General features: G+C 30.8%; 1 protein-coding gene across 1 annotated transcript in view; it reads left to right on the top strand.

Annotated features, from left to right (window-relative positions):
• Positions 1 to 21401, top strand: part of PNOC (prepronociceptin) — a 261811-nt gene that overhangs the window by 69086 nt on the left and 171324 nt on the right. The window contains exon 2 of the mRNA XM_053708914.1: positions 12402 to 12539. Within this exon, the coding sequence (XP_053564889.1) occupies positions 12417 to 12539 (123 nt within the window). The 5' untranslated portion in view covers positions 12402 to 12416. The remainder of the gene's footprint in view (positions 1 to 12401; positions 12540 to 21401) is intronic.

The raw sequence follows: 21401 nt of genomic DNA, 5'->3' as shown, positions 1-21401 counted from the left end.
GCTCTGATTAGAACAGAGCACTCTGGAGCGTATCTGCCCTCGGCCGAAATCGGAACATTATGTTCTTTATTTATTTTGTTAAACTCAACTATTATTTAACAGAATGTTCTTTATTTATTTTGTTAAACTCAACTATAACAATTAATGAAATTAACATAATGTTATTATTTAACATCATGTTCTTTATTTATTTTGTTAAACTCAACTATAACAATTAAAAAAATATAATACAAACAATCAAACGGTTTAAAATATTAGATCTAAGTCACAAATTATTTTATTGCAGTTTTTAGATTTGATATAGGAAATGAATTTGCAATTTCTTACTTATTTGTGCAGTCTAAAAATTGGTGACACTTTGAATTACATTACGATAGATTCGATAGATAATTTCCCAGATAGAGAATTTCAAGACGTGCGGACTGGGACCCATGGTAAGGTTCCAGAGGCAGTTGTGGCGCCCAAGGCTCTGATTAGAACAGAGCACTCTGGAGCGTATCTGCCCTTGGACGAAATTGGAACATTCTTCGGCTTCTTTTTCAATAAACAGTTTACATGAGAGAAACAAACTTTTCTCACTTTAATTACACGGAAGCAGTTAATGTGCACATTACCTAGGTAAAGTGCAGATTCTGCACTTTATATATATATATATATATATATATATATATATATATATATAAAATTTTGTTGAATGCATGGCTTCGGTCAAGATGAATATTAACATTATATGTTGTATTATTATTATTATTATTAATAATAAGTATTTGTAAAGAACTACAATATTCTGTAGGATTTACTATATAATTGAAAGGGTACACAGTATGGGCTCAATTTATGAAACACGGGCGGACAGGGTCAGACATATTCAAATTTTCACCCGGCTTCTGCATTTACCATTGCATACATGAGCAGCGAGTTTGAAATTCTCCACCTTAAAGGTGGAGAACAGGGCAGTGAAGCAGCAGTTTTCTGACCGCTGTTTGATAAATCTTGGCTGCAGGTTTGCTTGTGCGAACCTGCAGTTAAAATGGAGAAAAGAGCTTGGTAAATTGAACCCTATGTGGTAACTCTATGTAGACATAAAGTGCAAATATGGTAAACAGTAATAGACACTTTACAACAAAGATTGTTATATTTCAGTTATTTCATTTGTGTCTGAAGAAGGGGGTAAAACCTTAAACATTAAAGGCAACAAGTCCTGGCAAGAGCATCCCTGTGTTTGGACTTGAAATTTGGAAGCACCCTTGGCTTTTGTCCGCTGAGTATCGTGAGTGCTCAGTCACAGAGTTGCCTTGGACATGACAATCTGATTAAAGTTGAAAGACTTAGTTAACCCTCTATGTCACACACTAGTGACAGTTTTAGGGATGTTTAACCCTTTCCATCACAAGTAGTCATAGCATGCCATGGGTTAGGTGACATCTACTCTTACATGGTTCCTGCAGTGTTTTTTTAAGCTACAGTTTTTGCAAAACTAGGCCAAATTCTAGGTAGATTGGTCATGTGCATGGCATGATCTTTTGCTTTAAAAAAACATTGATGTGCCGTCAAAATATACAGCCTAATTTCTGACTTGTATGTAATCTCAAAAAAACAAACCTAAATGGTTTCCAATAGATGATACATGCTGAATTTGCTAAAATGTTCCTAAAAAATAGTTTTCTGCTGAATCGGAAAGCTATTGTGGAATTTTCCCCATGCAAGACATAAATGGTGTTATATACAGTATAAATATTTTACATTCCAATGTTCTTCACTTCGAAGAAAATGTTCTTTGTGTTTCTAAATAGATATTTATATTGAAGTCTGAGGGGAGAAGAAGTTAACACGGTCATGATATCCAAAGTTAGTGCATTGGACTTGCGTTTGCACGCTTACTTTTTACTTTGAACTTCTATTATGCGTGCTAACCCAGTTGTGTTAAAAGTTTACTTTCAGTGTAGTTAATGCATGAGAAAACATTCTGATAGCGCGCCACTTGTAATCTAGCCCCATGAAGATTGTTTTGTGATTTTTTGTTTTAATGGTTATCGGCAATACACACAAAATGAATTAATGTTTTATTTTACAATTAATATGTAAAGCAGTATTATCCAAAGAATTATCCTTACTGTACGGTGAGAAGGGATGGGCGAATGTATTTATATTCAAATTCAAATGTTAGTACAAATATTATTGAAGAAATTCGATTTACATATTCAAAGGTTGATAAGAACGAATATTCTTAAAATTTTTATAATTGAATGTTGTTTTCTAATGTCACTTTCGATTTCGAATGTTCAAAATTAGATTGAATGTCCATATTCGAAATTTCGAATTTAACATTCTATTTAACAAATACTATTCAGAAGTTCAATAGTTCATGTGGCAGGGAATTTAGTAAATTGATAGATAATAGATTCAAATAAATAAATTTGAATGTTTCTATTTTGAATACTGTATAATTTGAATAATACTTTTAAAGAAAGAATTAGAAATAATATTACAATTATATAAATTAAAATTTTTGAATTTGAATACTGCATAATTTGAATCACATTATTAGAATAATTCGAATAGAATATTAAATTTAAAGAAAGAATTAGAGATACTATTACATTAAACAAATTTTGGAATGTTGTACAAACATTCGAAATTCGAAAAGAACAAACAAATGTGTTAAAATTTGTTTCATTTTTCGAATGTTGCGAAACATTCGCCCATTCCTACCTGTGAGTACACTTCATAACTTTGAAATTATTTAAAATCTACAACAAAAAGGATTTCAAAAGAATTCAAGATACAATCAACTTAAAAATTCAACCCCTTTAGAACAGTTAGTTGACTTATTGTGTATTAAAGTCACAAAGGTGCTCATTTACCTACTGACAAAAATATGTATCAAAAACAAGCAGCTTTATCCGATACATCTGAATGTAAGGATATAGTATTGAAATTCCGTTAAGGGACGGCTAATAATCTGACCAACTGAATCACACATGAAGGATGTCAGCAGACATATGATTACACATGTTTTTAGAAAAAAAAAAGTTATTGTCAATTTTGTACAGAACTACGGTATATGAATATGTACATATTACCACATATTATGAAACATCTAGTCAGTGGGCTACATTCAAAACTAATAACTTGTTGAAATGTTAAATTCCACATGCTGTGTCGGGGTTTAGGAGAAAAATCTAGACCACGTCTCAAGAATGTCCACAGCCAGGCCATCATTGGCTTTTTTGAGATTGCCAAGACAAATTTTGATCTATCCAGCAAAACTAATTTACAGTAACAAAATTTTAATTTAACAATTATACCCGCTTAAAAATCCTATTTTACACTCTCTGGGGAAAGGCTGTAAAAGACTGATGAAGAAAATCTCAAGAAATTTAGAAAACCTAAACAATTAGATCCCTTGGAAGCCCAATAAGTGTCTGAGAATGTAGTCCAGTATTTACATCTGAGACATTAGACACAGGATTGTAAAGGAGGCAGATTTTTAATTTCGTATCGAACATGACTTGTCTAGTAAGATAATATTTTCTAATTGAGATAGTTTTAAGAGAATATAGAGAAATATTTTCAAGGCTAAGGGTGGGGGGGATTATTTTGTGCAAAAATTAGATGTCAATATCACTGAGAGAAGATGGTTGAACAGGGCCCCTATGGGGACCACAGTAAAGTGACCCTTAAAGAAGGGATATGGGCAGCCTATCATTGAGGAGCAAGCATAGGCTCTTTTTTATCTGTGTTGCAGCAAAATTAAGCAACTGGTATGGCGGTCCAGGCAGGAACCAGTGCTGATAGTAGTGGACAACATTTTCATTAATCAAGATGGCACTGTTTAATTTACAGTCTGCCATGATGTATTAGGAAAACCGTTTATCAAAACAAAAGATTATAGAAAATCTTGACTGGGGACTGACCAACAATCTGGAACGTGCTCTAAGTGAGCCACTTGCTGCATCTTATGCTAGCTTGCTGGGCTTCCATGCTGCAATTTATGATACAAAGATGCATTTGCTGGATGCCATAAATTTTAATAAAGTTCTACACTTTTGTTCAGAATGGAGTTTCACCCCCTTTCAAAGCATCTAGTCACTACCGAAAAGCTTGCAGGATCTACTTTGCTGAACACAAGAAATTTGGCAATTCTTCTGACTATCAAGTGATAGAAGAAGAGTCTAAAACTACTGGAATCTATAATATATCCTGGATAAGGATGCTCTAGTCCTCTATGACAACTGATGTACTCTCTGGAGTAATTTCCTAAATGAGCTCCATTTAGAAATATGCCAGAATATGCCCACTACAAAAAATTGCAGAGCTGGTCCCTGCTCGAAGAGACATCATAAAAGCAGTGCAATGGTTACTCTACATTCTCTGGGAGCAGGGTTTGCTTTAGCTGTCACAAGAAGAGACTTTTGGCCATACACTTTTAAATTTTGTGGAAGGGTGATCTGTCCAGAATGTTGCGTTGAGATGTTGAGATGTTAAAGCCGTTTAAAAAAATGCATGCACTTACCAGTCAGCTTCTTCAAAACATTGGTATTTACCAATCCAGCTTATCATTAGCAGAAGACACAGATGTTTTTCAGGTAAGCCATGCATTGGGATGTCTAAAATGTTTCTTTTGTGTTTAAACCCCAAGACCTAGTAGACGATAATCCTTTTCACAAAAAGGCAATGAAGAACTAACCTTCAATGGACATATGCGTTAAGGGGACAGTCAAGCAAAATTAATCTTACATGATTAAGATAGGGCATGTAATTTTAAACAACTTTCCAATTTATTTTAATAATCAAATTTGCTTTGATCTCTTGATAGTCTTTCTTAAAAGCTAAACGAAGGTAGGCTCATAAACTGATTTCTTAGCCATTGACACCACCTTTTATCTCAGTGCATTTTGACAGTTTTTCACAGCTAGATGATGCTAGTTCATGTGTGTCAAATAGATAACATTGTAAGCACTGATTGGCTAAAATGCAAGTTTGTCAAAATAACTGAGATAAGGGTGCAGTCTGTGGATGCTTAGATTAATCACAGAGATAAAACAATGTATTAATATAACAGTGTTGGTTATGCAAAACAGGGGAATGGGTAATAAAGAGATTATCTTTTTAAACAATAAAACATTTCATTCTTTAAATGTGAAGAGTACATCTTGGAGATGGTGGAACTGACCAGTGTATGCTCGCTTCCCAGTGAAGTGGAGTTTATGGAGCAACTGTGAATCATTTTTGCATCTCCATGAAGTCTGCCCACTGCCCACTGGATGAGGATACAAATGTGTGGGCTATAGACCACTGAATCATTAACATGGCAGTTATGGGATAATGTAATCTTAAAGTAAACTCTTTTCATATGAATAAAATAGGGTAAAGAGATAGTATAAAATAGCTTTTATTACATAAAATAGGGTAAAGAGATAGTATAAAATAGCTTTTATTACATAAAATAGGGTAAAGAGATAGTATAAAATAGCTTTTTTTTACATAAAATAGGGTAAAGAGATAATATAAAATAGCTTTTATTATATGTTGTATTTGAGGATTCTGGTATCTTTCTGTTGTTATGTTTTATGTCTTGCTGATCAGATGATTAAAATTACTTAGCAATTATGTTGTCCAAATCTCATCCGTTTTTTTCTATTTTGTGTAGCCTTCCTTTTCCAGAAAAAAAATAATTCTTTACTTTGCTCCCTATAGAGGTTTGCACTTCTTTGAGTCACTGACCACTCAAGCAGTAAACGACTAAATCATTTGTTATTCCTTTCACAGTCTTCTTTGTAAATGTAATAAGATTCTAAGATAATTTGTGCAGCATATTTTTACATTTATGGATTTTCAGATGATTTCACCTTTATATGGTACTTCACATTAAATTCAAATTCAAGTTTGTTTTTTTAACAATTTTATTTTGTAAGTTGACACACACAAAAATGTTTTCTTTTATTCATTTTGGTGATTTACAGACTTTCTGAGCTATCTCTGTCCTGAATGTTTGTATAAAGTGTTTCTGCATTTATTTTTCTGGCTTTCTCATATTATATCATATCTCATAGATATTAAGTTGCTAAAATGTTTATTCTGTATGCCACAATTTAATTTTCTTGATGTTAATTCTAAATAAAGATCACACATGACAAATTTGTCCTACGATTGATAACATTTGCATTGAGGTATAATTTTTCATATTAAAAAGGGATATAAAACCCTTTTTTTTTTCTTTTAAGATTCAGGTAGACCATGCCATTTTAAACATCTTTCTAATTTACTTATTTTATCATTTTTTCTTCATTCTCTTGGTATCTTTTGTTGGAGCACTAAATGGCAGAAGTTTTGCAAGAGTGTTATCAATTTACAAGAGCACTAGACGGCAGCACTTCTTCCTGCAATGTAGTGCTCCAGTTGCCTACCTAGGTATCTCTTCAACACAGAATATCATAAGAACTAAGCGAATTTGATAAAAGAAGTAAATTAGAAACTATTTTAAAATTGTATGTTCTGTCAGAATCACAAAGAATATTTTTGTGTTTTATATCCTTTTAATATCCAAATTGACTTATAATAGTCAAAGCTAGAATTTAGATTAACCCTTTTGGGCATGGTTTGTGTGCCAATCTATGCCAACCTATTTATTTATATAGAGGATCCCACTACATATTCCCTAAATAAATAATGTTATGTTTGCATGGGAAGCACCTAGTTTTATTTTAGTCCATTGATAATTTCATTTTAGATCATTTAAGTCTATCTATCTATCTATCTATCTATCTATCTATCTATCTATACAGTATATATATATATATATATATATATATATATATATATATATATATATATATATATATATATATATATATACACATATTACTTTCTTAGATTAGATTTCTTAGAAATGATCAGATTTATTCAAGAAAAATAAAAGCTAGAAATAGCACATTACTTAAATCCTTTGCACAACCTAAAGGCATGCTTAAATCACTCCCCATAGGAGAATTTGTAGAAATTGCTCCTGAAATGAAGTATTTCAGTGAAGATCAAAGGAACTGGAAACGAGATTAATGGACAAGGATAACGAAAAAAAAGCAAAATATAGAGCAGTAAAAATTTATGAGTAAATAAAGGAATCTGATGATAAAGTTTGACTCATAACATTAACCACACAAGACTGTAATAAACACTATTCAGATATGTTGGAGTATGATTTAAATGGAGAGATTATTGGGGTCTTTGTGTGATGATGATCTGAACTATTAAAAGTCATGAATCTTTAAAGAGATGTTAGTGAGAAATTACATTAGTAAAAAAAATCCTTTTAAGAAAACATTGATAGTACCCAGGAATGTTCCATTGTAATACACACCTATTGTGAATATGTGTCCAAAAGTCATTATTAAAAAAGACATGAAACACCAAATTTTTCTTTCATAATTCAAATTACTTCTTTTTATCTAATTTGCTTCCATCTCTTGGTATCCTTTGTTGAAGGAGCAACAACGCAATACTGGGAGCTAGCTGAACACTTCAGGTGCGCCAATGAGAAGAAGCAGGTATGCTTTTAAGCAATGTATACCAAGGGAACAAAGCAAATTAGATATTAGAAGTACATATTTTTAGGATCTTTAGCATTTAGCTGTTATCAGCCATAATTAAATATATATATTGGTACATGTATAGGCTTTTGGAAGGAACCTGTGTGGAAGATAAATGTTTGATCCTGAGTTAATGAGAATTCAGACATATGAGATAAAGTAAGTAAACGCAACAGCTAATAACTATTTCAAAAATAATAACTGAACAGTATATCACAGACTCATATACATATACACTGAATTCCTTAGTAGTAGCCGGTGCCTCAGAAAGTGTGCATATTAAAAGACTGTGCACAATTTGATAATAAAAGTAAATCAGAACGTTTGTTAAGATGCTCAGTCTAGCAATAGCATTAAAATAGGCAAAACATCAGTAGCATAGGGGCATGTGTGCTTTTGTACTTGTAAGTAGACATACTGTTTCAGATAACGGCTACCTAGGTTGCTACACTACATTATGCTGGAATACATAGGGGCATATTTAGCAAGCTCCGTACGGAGCTTGATGCCACCGTGTTTCCATAACCTGTCCGCCTTCAGATAGAAATCGACAGAAATCAACCCGATTGAATACGTTTGGGTTGATTGACACCCCCTGCTAGCGGCCGATTGGCTGCGTATCTGCAGGGGGCGGTATTGCACCAACAGTTCACAAGAACTGCCATGATATTCTATGTTGAAGAGAAACCTAGATAGGTGTCTGGATCATTACATGGCAGGAAATAGTGCTGCCCTCTAGTGTTTTTGCAAATGGATAACATTCTTGCAAAACTGATGCCATATAGCGCTGTAGACACAAGCACGTTCCTGATATTTTGTCCCTTGGATGAGAGCCGGTAAAGTAACAATGTTTACTAATCAGCTGATTATTTCACCTGTGCTCTAGTTCAGATATCCTCAGAATGAGGCCAGTTAGGGAGATCTGAGGACAGGTTTGAAAACCAGTGCTCTAGGTTAATATGGACACAATTATCTAAAACTCTCTGGATTTAACAACATTCACAGGGGCTACTCTTGCTTGCACTCTCTGGAAAGGAATATTTAGTTGAGGAGAGCAAAATTACCAGGAGCAGCACAAAGATTTTAAAAATTAAAGGGAGATTAAACAATTTGAGATGGTAATATAAAATGATACAGAAAACTCTGCAATATACTTTAATTATTTATTTTGTCGCCTTTTCCTGTATTCCATTCTGACGTTGTGAGCTTTTCAGTTCCTGTTAGAAATGGAAGTGCAGAACAATGTTATATTCCACACAGCCATTGGCTGCTCACTCTAGTGACCTATTTATAACTCTCCCTGATTGGCCACAGCAGAGAAGGTAACCTAAGTTACCATTGTTTTATAGACATTAAAACGTTACACTTATTTTGTCAATATTTAAACAGCTAACAAAACTTTATAAAATACATCTACATGTTATTCTCTAGACTGATCTTTTCTTTGCATGAATCATTCTATCTATCATTTATTTAGTGTTTAATGTCCCTTTAACTTCTACCTAGGGAAACACTGCAACTAATTTAAATTAGATTACTCTGGTTTCAGTGTATGTTTACAACCAGTGTAAAATTGTCTAATTTCAGATACATGTGCTGTTCTATTAGGATTATAAATGTTTTACATATTTTAACACAATCTCTTCATCTTTTAGTTTGTAAATAAAACTTCAAGCTCTGTTGAGAAAATGTTTAGAGAATATGCCAGATATGGCAGAGAATTTTTAACTACAGCCTAGGTGTCGAAACTCATTTCAAAATAAGGAAAAAGTGTGGCTTTAATTTCGTAGTTAGAAGTACAAATTTCACAGTGTTTTTTGAATAGTCATTGTTTTGTATTACGATTTTTACAGTGTACATTCATTTTTTTTCCTGCGTAATTTCAATACGAGTTTTAATTTTTAAAAAATTACAATTATTGCAGAACAATTTCATTAGACCTTTTAAGATGATTTAACAATATAATATTTACTTTGACTTTTAATTTAAATATTTAATTTAGTTTTTCCATATGCTTTGTAAAGTATGATCTTTTTATGTCAATACATCTCCTTCACCTACTTAAAGGGACAGTCTAGTCAAAATGAAAGTTTCAGCGGTCACAGCAAATCTAATTGAATTACCAGCATTTTTAGTAGGTAAGTGTTATGGAAATACAAGTAGGATGCATTTTATAAACATATTCCTTATGTGGGGGCTGGAGCTGTAAGGAAATAGCTTGCAAAAACCTTTCAACCTGGAAAGCTCTGCATTAAGCAAGTATATTACTAATATTTTACTAAGCAAATCATTATATTTCTAATAGAAGGTCTGTATCAAAGAACAGTTAATGGACCACTTCTCTATTGCAGGATATCACAAGGTTCTTTGCTAGTATAAGGCACTCTAATATTGAGCTTGTATTAAGCAGATACAAGAGGAATTATACTTATTTTACACTGTGCTGCTTAAAGGGACACTGAACCCAATTTTTTTCTATCGTGATTCAGATAGAGCATGCAATTTTAGGCAACTTTCTAATTTACTCTTATTATCAAAATTTCTTTATTCTCTTGGTATCTTTATTTGAAATGCAAGAAGGTAAGTTTAGATGCCGGACCATTTTTGGTGAACAACCTAGGTTGTCCTTGCTGATTGATGGATAAATTCATCCACCAATTAAAAACTGCTGTCCAGAGTTCTGAACCAAGAAAAAAAGCTTAGATGCCTTCTTTTTCAAATAAAGATAGCAAGAGAACGAAGAAAGATTGATAATAGGAATAAATTAGAAAGTTGCTTAAAATTGCATGCTCTATCTGAATCACGAAAGAAAAAATTTGGGTTGTGTCCCTTTAAGTACAAAATACTTTAAAGGGACAGTAAAGTCAAAATAAACTTTCATGATTCAGATAACGCATGCAATTTTCCAATTTTCTGTTATCATCAACTAGAGTCTGATAGACAGAGACAAGCGAAGAACAATTTCCATTAAAATATATACAGATATATAACATAAAGGGCAACACAGTGCTGTTACATAAGATTTGCCAAATGGATTAAAAAAGAAACATAAAAGTCAATATTAAACTTCCATGAATTATACTGAATCATGTTTATGATGATTCAGACAGAGCACGCAGTTATTAGAGACTTTTTAGTTAAAGGGACAGTCTAGTCAAAATTAAACTTTCATGATTCAAATAGGGCGTGCAATTTTAAACATCTTTCCAATGTACTATTATCATCAAATTTGCTTTGTACTCTTGGTATTCTTTGTTGAAAGCTAAACTTAGCTAGGCTCATATGCTAATTTTTAAGTCCTTGAAGACTGCCTCTAATCTCATTGCATTTTGACAGTTGTTTTAAAGCTAGACAGCGCTAGTTCATGTATGCCATATAGATAACATTGTGCTCACTCCTGTGGAGTTACTTAGAGAAGTCAGCACTTATTGGCTAAAATGCAAGTCTGTCAAAAGAACAGAAATAAGAGGCAGTCTGCAGAGGCTTAGATACAAGATAATCACAGAGGTAAAAAGTGTATTAATATAACGGTGTTGGTTATGTAAAACAGGGGAATGGGTAATAAAGGCAATATCTATCTTTTTAAACAATAAATATTCTGGAGCAGACTGTCCCTTTAAATTCAGCGCTATTGAACTTTGTGGCGCTATACAGATAATAATAATAATGCAGGGAACACCCCTTTGCAAGACACACTGTTCTCAAGGTAAAAAGCCTTTAGAGAATTCAACCAGGGGCATCACAGTACTAGGAAAATGTCTTAGAGAATTTTGCAAACCCAGGGACCTTAATATAATGAGTCTTTACCCCCTCAAAGGGGCTAAGCACATAGGTAAAGTATGGCTTGTGAGCTGCAAGGTACTGATTGGTTGTGTAATATTCTCTTTATAATCAGTAATGCTACCATTGAATGTTCTCGAACATTTACAAAAAAGTAATTAAAGGGACAGTAAAGTCAAAATTAAACTTTCATAATTCAGATAGCACATGCCTTTTTAGTCAACTTTCCAAGTCATACAGAAGAGGCAGTGCACTACTGGGAGCTAGCCGCTGATTGGTGGCTGCACATATATGCCTCTTGCTATTGGTTGACAAGATGTGTTGAGCTTGTTCCCGGTAATGCATTGCTGTTTATTAAAAAAAAATACCAAAACAATGAAGAGAATTTGAAAATGGTATGCTCTGTCTGAATCATAAAAGAAAAAAAATATTGGATTTCATGTCCCTTTAAAAACTTTTTTTTCTGATAACAAAAAGTAAATAAATAAACATTAAAAATCAATATGAGATAATTACCAGTGTTTTGTATCGTTGCAAAGTGACTTCTAAAGAAATCTCCATGTAATAAAAAGCAAAACACTACAATAAAGAATAATAAGCACAGATACTGATATAAAAATCCAGTATAAAACCTTTTAAAAACTTACTTAGAAGCTCCCAATTTAGCACTGTTGATGAGGTTAGGCTGGGACACCCACTGAAAGGGGTTGGGAAAACAAAAAGAGCAGAAACTCCTCACCTCCCCCTTCCCTACATATGAAAAGACTGATGACAGAAACAGGAGCCAGCAGTTGTCAGTAAACGCGTGTAGACATCTGACACTGTGGGGCTTGGTTAGGAGTCTGCAAATCAGCACAATGTTCTGAAAAAAATAAGCAAAACTATGCATTGTTACAAAAACACTCCCAGATGGGCTATATAAATGGGTTATCTACAAAAAAATTCTGTGAAGAAAAATCTAGCGTATAATGTCCCTTTAAGATGAATAAATTTGTAGCGTAACGTCTGATAGTTTCTTGTTCCTGTTCACAGATATAACCTGCAGAAATGAAGGCTCTTCTATGGAATGTGGTATTGCTCTGTTTTCTGACGCATGTGCTTTGTGATTGCCAAAAGGATTGTATCACCTGTAACAAGCATTTATATCAGCCCAACAACTTCAACACTCTGGTAAGTCATCCGGATGACTAAACAAATGTTATTGTGCAATGCTGGATGGTACATGTGATAGAAAGGACTGCAATAGGAACTAATTAACGATTAGATTACAAGTGTAGTGAAAAATATCGCTTTTGCGAATGTGCATTGGTATTAAAGACACGGCATGAGAACTAGCTCAGCGAAGGGGGTAATTCACCCAGCGACGGGCAGCAAATTTAAATATATATGTATATGACTACATATATATACTGTATATATATATATATATATATATATATATATATATATATATATATATATGTGTTAATATGTGTATATAAGCATATTAACACATAAATATATCTGTATATAAGCATATTAACACATAAATATATCTGTATATAAGCATATTAACACATAAATATATCTGTATATACTCATATTAACACATAAATATATCTGTATATAAGCATATTAACACATAAATATATCTGTATATAAGCATATTAACACATAAATATATCTGTATATACACAAAGTAACACATAAATATATATGTATATACACATATTAACACATAAATATATCTGTATATAAGCATATTAACACATAAATATATCTGTATATAAGCATATTAACACATAAATATATATGTATATACACATATTAACACATAAATATATATGTATATACACATATTAACACATAAATATATCTGTATATAAGCATATTAACACATAAATATATCTGTATATAAGCATATTAACACATAAATATATCTGTATATAAGCATATTAACACATAAATATATCTGTATATAAACATATTAACACATAAATATATCTGTATATAAGCATATTAACACATAAATATATCTGTATATAAGCATATTAACACATACATATATCTGTATATAAGCATATTAACACATAAATATATCTGTATATAAGCATATTAACACATAAATATATATGTATATAAGCATATTAACACATAAATATATCTGTATATAAGCATATTAACACATAAATATATCTGTATATAAGCATATTAACACATAAATATATCTGTATATAAGCATATTAACACATAAATATATCTGTATATAAGCATATTAACACATAAATATATCTGTATATAAGCATATTAACACATAAATATATCTGTATATAAGCATATTAACACATAAATATATCTGTATATAAGCATATTAACACATAAATATATCTGTATATACACATATTAACACATAAATATATCTGTATATAAGCATATTAACACATAAATATATCTGTATATAAGCATATTAACACATAAATATATCTGTATATAAGCATATTAACACATAAATATATCTGTATATAAGCATATTAACACATAAATATATCTGTATATAAGCATATTAACACATAAATACATCTGTATATAAGCATATTAACACATAAATACATCTGTATATAAGCATATTAACACATAAATATATATGTATATACACATATTAACACATAAATACATCTGTATATAAGCATATTAACACATAAATACATCTGTATATAAGCATATTAACACATAAATATATCTGTATATAAGCATATTAACACATAAATATATCTGTATATACACATATTAACACATAAATACATCTGTATATAAGCATATTAACACATAAATACATCTGTATATAAGCATATTAACACATAAATATATCTGTATATAAGCATATTAACACATAAATATATCTGTATATACACATATTAACACATAAATAAATATGTATATAAGCATATTAACACATAAATATATCTGTATATAAGCATATTAACACATAAATATATCTGTATATAAGCATATTAACACATAAATATATATGTATATAAGCATATTAACACATAAATATATCTGTATATAAGCATATTAACACATAAATATATATGTATATAAGCATATTAACACATAAATATATCTGTATAATCTGTATATAAGCATATTAACACATAAATATATCTGTATATACACATATTAACACATAAATAAATATGTATATAAGCATATTAACACATAAATATATATGTATATAAGCATATTAACACATAAATATATCTGTATATAAGCATATTAACACATAAATATATCTGTATATAAGCATATTAACACATAAATATATCTGTATATAAGCATATTAACACATAAATATATCTGTATATAAGCATATTAACACATAAATATATCTGTATATAAGCATATTAACAAATAAATAAATATGTATATAAGCATATTAACACATAAATATATATGTATATAAGCATATTAACACATAAATATATCTGTATATAAGCATATTAACACATAAATATATCTGTATATAAGCATATTAACACATAAATATATATGTATATAAGCATATTAACACATAAATATATCTGTATATAAGCATATTAACACATAAATATATCTGTATATAAGCATATTAACACATAAATATATATGTATATAAGCATATTAACACATAAATATATCTGTATATAAGCATATTAACACATAAATATATCTGTATATAAGCATATTAACACATAAATATATATGTATATAAGCATATTAACACATAAATATATATGTATATACACATATTAACACATGCATATATATGTATATACACATAACACATAAATATATCTGTATATAAGCATATTAACACATAAATATATCTGTATATAAGCATATTAACACATAAATATATATGTATATAAGCATATTAACACATGCATATATATGTATATAAGCATATTAACACATGCATATATATGTATATACACATAACACATAAATATATCTGTATATAAGCATATTAACACATAAATATATCTGTATATAAGCATATTAACACATAAATATATCTGTATATAAGCATATTAACACATAAATATATCTGTATATAAGCATATTAACACATAAATATATATGTATATAAGCATATTAACACATAAATATATCTGTATATAAGCATATTAACACATAAATATATCTGTATATACACATAGTAACACATAAATATATATGTATATACACATAGTAACACATAAATATATATGTATATACACATATTAACACATAAATATATATGTATATACACATAGTAACATATAAATATATATGTATATACACAATAGTAACACATAAATATATATGTATATACACAATAGTAACATATAAATATATATGTATATACACATAGTAACACATAAATATATATGTATATACACATAATAACACATAAATATATATGTATATACACATACTAACACATAAATATATATGTATATACACATAGTAACACATAAATATATATGTATATATGCATATTAACACATAAATATATCTGTATATAAGCATATTAACACATAAATATATCTGTATATAAGCATATTAACACATAAATATATCTGTATATAAGCATATTAACACATACATATATCTGTATATAAGCATATTAACACATAAATATATCTGTATATAAGCATATTAACACATAAATATATCTGTATATAAGCATATTAACACATAAATATATCTGTATATAAGCATATTAACACATAAATATATCTGTATATAAGCATATTAACACATAAATATATCTGTATATAAGCATATTAACACATAAATATATCTGTATATAAGCATATTAACACATACATATATCTGTATATAAGCATATTAACACATAAATATATCTGTATATAAGCATATTAACACATAAATATATATGTATATAAGCATATTAACACATAAATATATCTGTATATACACATATTAACACATAAATATATATGTATATAAGCATATTAACACATAAATATATCTGTATATAAGCATATTAACACATAAATATATCTGTATATAAGCATATTAACACAAAATATATCTGTATATAAGCATATTAACACATAAATATATCTGTATATAAGCATATTAACACATAAATATATCTGTATATAAGCATATTAACACATACATATATCTGTATATAAGCATATTAACACATAAATATATCTGTATATACACATATTAACACATAAATATATATGTATATAAGCATATTAACACATAAATATATCTGTATATAAGCATATTAACACATAAATATATCTGTATATAAGCATATTAACACATAAATATATCTGTATATAAGCATATTAACACATAAATATATCTGTATATAAGCATATTAACACATACATATATCTGTATATAAGCATATTAACACATAAATATATCTGTATATACACATATTAACACATAAATATATATGTATATACACAAATATATATGTATATAAGCATATTAACACATAAATATATCTGTATATACACATATTAACACATACATATATCTGTATATAAGCATATTAACACATAAATATATCTGTATATAAGCATATACATATATATTTACAGGGAACACACAGTTCCCATAGACCGCAATGTAAAGGGATTTTTTCATTGCCGTTTTTTTTTCAAACACTCCACACCCGCAAACCTAAATCACTCATAACTGCTTCTTCTGGTTATTTTATTTAAAAAATAAAGATGCTACTATTTTATTTTTTTAATAAAGATTAATACACTGAAATTTAGGGGCAATTGGGGGACATTTAGAAAATTAATCCAGAGATCTGATCTCTGGTTAATTTTCGGAACGCTTGCAATGGCTGCTTTTTATTGTGGGCCTGTAAACGGGCGATTTTGCCCATTTACAGGCGTGCAATAAATTAGTGCTCCTCTTGTAATCTAGACCTTAATATCTAAATATTTGACATTAGTAGGCCCATTTATCAAAGGGCTTGCAGACCTGATCCGACACTGGGGATCAGGTCCGCAAGACCTCGCTAAATGCGGAGAGCAATACACTCTCCGCATTTAACATTGCACAAGCAGCTCACAAGAGCTGCTGGTGCAACGCCGCCCCCTGCTGACTCACGGCCAATCGGCCGCCAGCAGGGAGGTGTCAATCAACCCGATCTTATTCGATCGGGTTGATTTCCGGCAATTCCTTTGTGACCGCTGCTTCATAAGTTGTGTTTCTGGCGAGTCTGAAGACTCACCAGAAACACGGCCCTTCAAGCTCTGTACGGAGCTTGATAAATGGGCCTGTAAATTTCAAAAATCTTTATTTGTGATGGAATAAATTTAATTATAATGTGTCAGCACTTTTGGCCAGTGCCATTAAATGTAATTATATATTGCCCGTTCGCGGGATCGCAATAAATAGCTCGCTGTAGCAATTGGCACTTATAAAATTAACCAGAGATCAAATCTCTGGTTAATTTTATAAGTGTGCCCCAAATGACCCCAAAATACAGTGGTGTGTTTTTTATTAAAATTGTAGCATTTTTATTTTTTAATAAAATAACTGCACCAGGCAGTTTTTGGGGGCTAAAGTTGGTGGATGGGGATTGTTAGAAAAAAAACATCACTGAAATTGCCTTTACATTGTGGACTATGGGAACTGTGTGTTTTCTGTAAATATATATGTATATGTTTATATACATATATATGTATGTGTTAATATGTGTATATACACATATATACAGTCGTATGCAAAAGTTTAGGCACCCCTGACAATTTCCATGATTTTCATTTATAAATAATTGGGGTTTGGATCAGCAATTTCATTTTGATCTATCAAATAACTGAAGGACACATTAATATTTCAGTAGTAAAATGAGGTTTATTGGATTAACAGAAAATGTGCAATATGCATCAAAACGAAATAAGACAGGTGCATACATTTTGGGCACCCCAACAGAAATATTGCATAAGTATAGTATAGAGAGTATCTTCTAGTTTGCTTGTTTGTCGATTATATCCTCTTGGTGCACCCAGGTCCAAATTGGGTCCTATTCCTGATCACCATATTTATAAAACTGAGCTTTTCAATTTGAGACCCAAGTGTGGTCTCCTTTTATTTAAAGCGCTTTCTACCCTTCTTACAACTTTAAAAGACATGGAGTCCAAAAGCGGCCCCTAGTATTATTCAGAAAGTCTTTATTCAAACAGCATACCTATACTAAATATCTTACTTTTATGATTGGATGTGAACATATACTGTATATAGAAGCATATACATATATATTTATATTTGCTGCCCATCACTGCGCCACTTACCCCCCTTCGCTGCACTAGTTCTCATGCCGTGTCTCATACCATGTGAACGAGGCTCTAATTGAAGCCTATGGAAGTGCGCTTTTGCATTCGCATTGAACCTAACTTGTAATATCTGCGCACAATTGCGGGATGCGCTGGTATTACAAAGTGGAGTGCAAATATTGCTTTAGCAAAAGCGATATTTTGTGCTCCACTTTTTATCTGGCCCTTAAAACATTTTAAAAATATTTAAAACTGCCATTTTTTTCTTTAACAAAAAAATGAAAATTTTTAATAAAATATGCATTGTTTATTAAAACACTCAGCACATAATTGTGCTAAATTATACAGCAGTAAAAGACACATGAATTCATGTTTTCTCCATCTTGTCCTACGCTCCAAAAACAGACCAAAAAGCACATTCTGTAAATAGAATTTGCTACAAAATACAAATGCAAATGACAAAATGACTTACATAGCTTATCTCCTTTGATTCAGTCTATTTACATAACTGTAAATAGGTTTCTGCACTGCTCTAAGCAGTCACTGCGTAGTATATGAAGCTAGGTCAGTTATTTTGCAGCAAACATAAGTACATAATATAGGCAATATTCTCTTTTGGGAGCTTAGGATAAACACATTGTTTAAAGCAAAATTTATTTTACAGTAACAGAAAGATAAGTAAATAATCAATGCATATTCTAATATTGTTTAATTTTCAATAAATAATTAATTTATAAGGAATTCAGTTTTCAGTTTGATTTATCTTTAAGAACTAAATCAGACCCACCAGGTAACTGTTATGTTATTTTCTGTGTCACAGATCAGTTATGGGTTTTAGGTCAAATTGATTTCTTATTGGAAACCTGAATTTACAGATATTTAGAACTCTGCACTGTATAAATATTCAACATGGATCTATAATTTGAAATCAGTTGGTTTAGTACGTATTGATATATTGGGGAGAGAAAAGCTGCTCAGTAGGTTGCTATACAAGAATGTAGTCATGCCTATTGCTTATATAGATCACATAGCTGTGAGTGGTTTCTAGTGCCTGTAAGGATGTACAGTACATCTGTTTAATATTTATCAAAATCTTCAGCCCCAGTGTGCAGGCACTCAGGAAGAAAATGAAGACCATTTTAGTGCTTTTGTATCCAGTGTAGATAAAGAACTGTTAGGGTATCTGGATTCTCTGTCAACCTCCTTATGTTTGGTTGTTTTATCTCATATTCATATTTGTTTCTTAGCTCATCAATTCAAAAGCAAAAATCTATTGCTGTTACTCACCCTTCCTACCTTTGTTCTGTTAAAAGAACACAAAATGTCTTTCTTTCTTTCTCATATATGTACATAGATAAAAAAAAATATCATATTCAAGAAAAAACTAAACTTTATTAAAATAACATTGTTGGTGAAAGATCAATGAATGCTTGCTTTTCCTCTGGAATCTATCTATCTATCTATCTATCTATCTATCTTTCTTTCCTTCTATCTATGTTTCTTTCGATCTATCGATCATTCTGTCAGTTTGTCTACCACAGGAAATATAATATAATAACATTTAGTAGACTAGTAACCGTTTTTAAATAGATAAAAAATAGATAGATTAAATATATGAATAGATAGATAGATGATAGAAAGATAAAAGAGATGGATACAGAGGCGTGACTAGAAACCACAGGGCCCAGGTGCAAGAATCTTAGAAGTAGTTTCGCCCCTGGATGGATAGATAGATTATATAAATTAATAGATAGATAGATACCAAGACATGTGCATTTTGTTTTGTTACGAATGCATTTTCATGAAAAACATGTATATACATATATATAAATATACAGGGAGTGCAGAATTATTAGGCAAGTTGTATTTTTGAGGATTAATTTTATTATTGAACAACAACCATGTTCTCAATGAACCCAAAAAACTCATTAATATCAAAGCTGAATATTTTTGGAAGTAGTTTTTAGTTTGTTTTTAGTTTTAGCTATTTTAGGGGGATATCTGTGTGTGCAGGTGACTATTACTGTGCATAATTATTAGGCAACTTAACAAAAAACAAATATATACCCATTTCAATTATTTATTTTTACCAGTGAAACCAATATAACATCTCAAAATTCACAAATATACATTTCTGACATTCAAAAACAAAACAAAAACAAATCAGTGACCAATATAGCCACCTTTCTTTGCAAGGACACTCAAAAGCCTGCCATCCATGGATTATGTCAGTGTTTTGATCTGTTCACCATCAACATTGCGTGCAGCAGCAACCACAGCCTCCCAGACACTGTTCAGAGAGGTGTACTGTTTTCCCTCCTTGTAAATCTCACATTTGATGATGGACCACAGGTTCTCAATGGGGTTCAGATCAGGTGAACAAGGAGGCCATGTCATTAGATTTTCTTCTTTTATACCCTTTCTTGCCAGCCATGCTGTGGAGTACGTGGACGCGTGTGATGGAGCATTGTCCTGCATGAAAATCATGTTTTTCTTGAAGGATGCAGACTTCTTCCTGTACCACTGCTTGAAGAAGGTGTCTTCCAGAAACTGGCAGTAGGACTGGGAGTTGAGCTTGACTCCATCCTCAACCCGAAAAGGCCCCACAAGCTCATCTTTGATGATACCAGCCCAAACCAGTACTCCACCTCCACCTTGCTGGCGTCTGAGTCGGACTGGAGCTCTCTGCCCTTTACCAATCCAGCCACGGGCCCATCCATCTGGCCCATCAAGACTCACTCTCATTTCA

The sequence above is a fragment of the Bombina bombina genome, chromosome 4, assembly GCF_027579735.1.
Source record: "Bombina bombina isolate aBomBom1 chromosome 4, aBomBom1.pri, whole genome shotgun sequence".
In the NCBI taxonomy this organism is placed as follows: domain Eukaryota; kingdom Metazoa; phylum Chordata; class Amphibia; order Anura; family Bombinatoridae; genus Bombina; species Bombina bombina.
This window is presented reverse-complemented; position numbering and strand designations above follow the sequence as displayed.